The 6000-nt window shown below is 44.9% G+C and overlaps 1 protein-coding gene across 1 annotated transcript in view; it reads right to left on the reverse strand.

Annotated features, from left to right (window-relative positions):
* LOC105997742 (NADP-dependent malic enzyme-like) overlaps positions 1-5504 on the reverse strand; it is a 48422-nt gene extending 42918 nt beyond the window's left edge. Inside the window, exons 1-2 of the mRNA XM_013032262.1 lie at positions 5415-5504; positions 4320-4446 (exon numbers count right to left, since the gene is read on the reverse strand). Coding sequence (XP_012887716.1) covers positions 4320-4446; positions 5415-5504 — 217 coding nt within the window. The remainder of the gene's footprint in view (positions 1-4319; positions 4447-5414) is intronic.
* Positions 5505-6000: the final 496 nt, after the last annotated feature.

Consider the following 6000-nt stretch of genomic DNA (forward strand, 5'->3'; position numbering starts at 1 on the left):
AGCTTTTTAAGTCGACTTTGAACCAGATTCGAAATCCTCTTTGGTCCACCAAATGACACATGGCATGCATAGCTCAGCATCGGCGGCAGGGCTCACTTGGATGTGACTGCACCTTCACCCTGAGCAGATGCTCAGTGCCGACAGGCCATTCCTTGTCGCAAGCCTCCACTAGTGTGTGTGTGTGGTATATGATAGGCTGTTAACAAGCCACACACTCCACCAGCAAATGTGAATGCAGAGCTATGTAGTAAGGGCAGCTGAGAATATGACCTTACTGCAGGTCCAAGGGTGAGACACAAGTAGACTTTACTTAACACTGTGATTCTGAGCAGGTACTTAATGATATGCTTAGTGTTTCAAAAGAGACTCTTCTCAACCTTTGTTCTGTGAAATAGGAGTAATCAAACATGTACTGAACGTATAGGAGGTATTATGTGTGTCTCATTGGATTGTTGAGAAAATTAAATGAGACCAAAAATTGTTGTATCCTCTGTAAATTACAGTGTTGTATAAATGTTTGGGTCACCAGTCTGTTTGAAAATTAAGTGATTAGTGTGGAAGTGCCAAGAAAATGCTAAACTTCTATTCTTTATATCCTGGTAGTATCTGAAAATCTCTGAGTTTAAGAATGTGTGCATGGGGCTGGGAAGGTGGCTCAGTGGTAGAGCGCTTGCCTTGCATGCCTGAGGCCCTGGGTTCAATTCCTCAGCACCACATAAGCAAAAAGAAAAAAGCTGGAAGTGGCGCTGTGGCTCAAGTGGTAGAGCGCTAGCCTTGAGCTAAAGAGCTGAGGGACAGCGCCCAGACCCAGAATTCAGGCCCCACGACCGGACCCAAAAAAAAAATTTTTTTTTTTAAAAAAGAATGTGTGCATTGCTGGGCACTGGTGGTACACGACTGTAATCCCAGCTACTCAGGAAGCTGAGATTTGAGGATGGAAGTTCAAAGCCAGTCTTGGGTGTGAAAGACCATGAGACTCATCTCCAAGGAACTACAAAAAGCTGGAAGTGGAAGAGTGGCTCAAGTGACAGAGAACCAGCTTTGAGTGAAAAAGCCAAGCAAGAGCTTGCTGCCAAGTTCAAACATCAGTACAGTCATGCATACACACACACACACACACACACACACACACACACACACACACAAATATATGAGTTCCTTTGCTTATCTTCCCTCTTCAGTGCAAGAGATTTTGGTGCCATTTACCTTCTACATTCTCTTTTCCTACTCACCCGTTCAAGCTTCCCCCCCCTCGCCCCCAATCACTCCTATGGTGGTGAACACTTGTAGATACGTGTAAGTATTTCATATGTGCATACTTGCATATGTGTTTATCTTTGCATAACTTCTCAGTGGAGCACCCCACATGAGAGGCCTCAAGCACCCTGGTCCTTCTGGGCCCGCCTGACTTCGCTCAGTAGATCACCTCCAGACCCACCTGTTCCCCTGAGCGAGGGTGAAGGTGTCGCATGGGGCCTGATCCACTCATCTACTGGGGAATATGCGGGCTGCCCCCATCACCTGGCTATGGTGAATAGTCCTGCGCTGCACATGGCTGTGCCAGCTGTACGCAACTCCCATTAGAAACTTTTAAGAAGAACTTTAGCAGTTTAGCTCCCACCCAGAGACTCAACCCAAGGCTTACAGAATTACCTACGGACCCTCCAGGAATGCTTGGACATAGTCAACTTTCCAGCAACTCCACAAAGTTGAGTGTTTTCTTCCATTATAAATGAAGGGCATCAACAAGAAAAATAGTTAACAGCAGTTATTACATCTTTGCATTAGGATAAAAATCTTGATCACCATTACATTGGTAACAAATATCGTAACCTATCATTCACGTTCATCACCACCTTGAAAGTTCAGTAATTTCTACCCATAATAAGGGTTGGGATTGTTTTGTCTGGTTTTGTTTCTAAGCAGAGAGGCTATAAATGTGAGCAAGCTTCATTCTGATGTCTTTAAAGAATAAAATCTTGAGCCAGACTTGACGATGCCTACGATCCCAGCTGCTCAAGAGATGGAGGCAGGAGGGGAAGCTCTTGTGCCCAGCAGTGCAGACACATCTGAACAACACAAAAAGACACCAGCTCCAGAAAAAAAAATTAAATTACCCACATTTATCATTAGAGTTAAGTATATTCTCCTGGTACATAAGTTTGGAATGAACTCCTATAACATCATATTTTTTTAATATTTGGATATCTGTGTTTTATCATCACTAGTTTCCTTTGTAAAGTTATGTACACTATTTATTTAAAATTATTGCTTTAGCTGGGCACTGATGTCTTATGCCTGAAATCCTAGCTACTCAGGAGGTTGAAATCTGAGGATTGTGGTTCAAAGCCAGCCCAGGCAGGAAAGTCCATGAGACTCTTTATCTCTAATTAACCACCGAAAAGCCAGGAGAAGAGCTGTGTAGTAGTAAAGCACCATCCTTGAGCAAAAAAGTTTAAGGACAAAGCCCAGGCCCTGAATTCAAGGCCCGGTACTGGCACTGGCACACACACACACACACACACACACACACACACACACACACACACACACACACACACACACACACACACGTTGCTTTAGAGAATGTACAGACGTCAACAAATTACCAAAAGGCCCTGTGGTACCGAGTTGAGATCATCAGCACAAAGCTATTTAGCCTTTGTCCACCTATACCTCAGTATGTGAATGTCCAGAGTCCTATATAATTCATCATGTCCTAATGTGTGTGCAAATATATATATATATATATGTACATATATATATATATATCATAATCCAGTGTGTTTACTTAGAGATTTATAGGCAATTCTAGTTAGCATAAAAGAGGGAAACCATGCAGCCTATGTTTCTTTGGCTCTGGCTTACTTCACTTTATATAACTTTTTCCAAGTATGAACTCCAACTAACTCTTGTTAGTTGGTGTGTATTGGGAGGGCGAGGGAGGCCACATAAATGCTGGAACGGGATGAACAAACGCAACAGTGATACTCACCAGACACCATGTGGAACATGAACTGGGTATCTTGTGGGTGGGGATGGGAGGGAAAAGCCAGGAGAGGATAATGGAAGGGGAGACATGGTTCAAAAAGAATTGTACTTAATCACTCATTACCTGATTCATGTAAGTGTAACCCCTCTGTATATCAATCCTGCAATTATGAGCTTTTTTTAAAAAATGAGTTGAGAATGGTTGCCATGGGCTATGCTCAGGATGAACAGGGACGAACAGGGACATAGACCAAGACTTGATATACCGGAAATGCCACCGAGGGCTTTCCTGACTCTGCCATACCAGAGATGGCTAGAAATGTTTCCTGACTTTTCCAGGGCGGGTTGTGAGACTCCCTAGACTGGCCTGAGTTATGCAAAAAGTAGTAACATCTAGATTTATGGAGGTTCACTACAGGGGCCAGTGGCTCACACTTGTAATCCCAGCTGCTCAGGAAGCTGAGATCTGAGGATCACAGTTCAATGTCAGCCTAGGCAGAAAAGTCCCATGAGAATTTTATCTACAATGAATCACTAGAAAGCCAGGAGTGGAGCTGGAAATCAACTGGTAGAGTTCTAGCCTTGAGCCATAAAGCTCAGGGATAGCACCCAGGCCCTGAGTTCAACCAGCACTAAGAAAAAAAAAGAACAGATTATTATTATTGTTGTTGTTGTTGTTCTTACAGAAATATTGGCTCACATTATTATGGAGGCTAAGGAAACACAACTGAGCTGAGCACTAGTGGCTCACGCCTGTAATCCTATCTATTCGGGAGGCTGAGATCTGCGAATCACAGTTCAAAGCCAGCCTGGACAGAAAAGTCTAGTGAGACTCCACTAGAAACCACTTAAAAACCAGAAGCAGTGCTGTGGCTCAAAGTGGTAGAGTGCTAGCCTTGGCAAAAAAAAAAAAACAGCACAGGGACAGTGTCCAGGCCCTGAGTTCAAGTCCAGCAAAAAAAAAGAAGTCCCAACTGTTGTCTGCTGTTGGCAGGCTGGAGATGTAGACGAGCCGATGGACTAGCTCTGCTCTGAAATCCAGCAGCTCAGGGCCCAGAAAGAGCAGCTCAGAAACAGACAGAAGGAAATTGCTCTTCTTTCATCTTGTTTTCTCTTCAGGTCTTCAAATGACTAGGTGAGGCCCATCCACATTAGGAAGGACAATTGTTTTCCTAACTCAAATGTCATGTAGAGTTCTCTCACTCAGAATACCCTCAATCCAGAACACCCTTAATCCAGAACACCCTCACCCACAATACTCTCAATCCAGAATACCCTCACCCAGAACACCCTCAATCCAGAATACTCTCAATCCAGAACAGCCTCACCCACAATACCCTCACCTAGAACATCCTCACAAAGAACACCCTCATCCAGAATACACTCATCCACAACACCCTCACAATCAAGAATATCCTCGTCCAGAAAACTACCCTCACTCACAATACCCTCAATCTAGAACGCCCTCAATCCAGAACGCCCTCACCCACAATACCCTCACACAGAGCACCCTTATCCAGAATACTCTCAATCCGAAATACCCTTGCCCAGAACACCCTCAATCCAGAACACCCTAATCCAGAACACTCTCACAGACACTCTCAGTGTTGTCTGACCCAATGTTTGGGCACCCCATGGCCCAGTCTAGTGGATACATAATACACTGTCACATTGTTCACAAAATACTTTTTAACAAGTCTGTTGAGTAAATGCTTACAATGTTTCCGGGCCCTTTCACACGGCCTGCCAGACTGAAAGGGACAGTTGATGAATAACTGAAATAACTGTGACAAGCGAATGGAGAGAAAAGGAACAGGCTAAGCACTAAGCTAGAGGGGTGAGGGAAGCACTCCCTGAGCTGAGATGGTTGGACACGGAGTTGGGGTGAAGGCTGCTGTGGGGTGCAGGCACAGCCTGGCATAGGCACTGACGCAGAGGCCTGGCTTCTTGGACCAAAGCCCAGGGAAGGAAACCTGTCCAGCTGTGGGAACAATGGCTCAGGGCACAGGACACAACAGTGGTCAATATTCTCCACATTTTCACATCTTCTATCCTTATATCGGAATCTATAATGGGTTTGGGGTTTTTTGTTTGATTTTGGCACTGATCCTGAGGGTCAGGGCACTGTCCCCGAGTTAATTTTTGTTGGTCATGCGGCTTGAACTCAGGGCCTGGGACTTGTTCCTGAGCTCTTTTTCCTCAAGGCCAGCACCATACCACTTTCTGAGTCACCGCACCACTTCCGGTTTTCTGGTGGTTCATTGGTGATAAGAGTCTCATGGACTTTCCTGCCCGGGCTGGCTTTGAACTGCATCCTCAGATCTCAGTCTCCCGAGTAGCTGGGATTGCAGGTGTGAGCCACTGGCACCCGGCCTTCTGTTTTATGATGCGCTATTTTTGAGACAGCACCTGGTTCCACCTACATGCCTGCTTGAGTTGTGGTGCAACTCTTGGGGCTTCCTATTGTTGCCAGATGGTGGACAACGTGTACTACTGTATCCAGAGTCCTCCATGGATATACAGTCTCTCAGACATTTCTGTGCAGGGTGGCCTGGAACCTTGATCCTCCCAATCCCAGCCTCCCATATTATTTGGGACCACAAATGTGTAGCACTATGTGTGCTATGGGTCTTGTGAACTTTTCTGCCCAACCTGGCCTTGAACTGTGATCCTCTAGTTCTTAAGCTTCTCAAGTTACAGACGAGAGCCAAGAGAGTCTGGCTGGACAGGTTTCTTAGTCACAGACATTTGCTTGTATTTTGTGAAAAAAACAGAATATATTCTTATTAATAAATGAATTATTGTCATTTATATGTGTTGGTATGACCAATATCTGATCATACTTGTGTCATTATTATATCACATATAAAAGTAGAATATAAGCAATATCTTGAACCTATAAGAAATTTTTTTTGGGGGGGGTCCAGTCGTGGGGCCTGAACTCTGGGCCTGGGCGCTGTCCCTCAGCTCTTCAGCTCAAGGCTAGCACTCTACCACTTGAGCCACAGC

Source organism: Dipodomys ordii, unplaced genomic scaffold, assembly GCF_000151885.1.
Source record: "Dipodomys ordii isolate 6190 unplaced genomic scaffold, Dord_2.0 Scaffold152, whole genome shotgun sequence".
Classification (NCBI taxonomy): Eukaryota; Metazoa; Chordata; class Mammalia; order Rodentia; family Heteromyidae; genus Dipodomys; species Dipodomys ordii.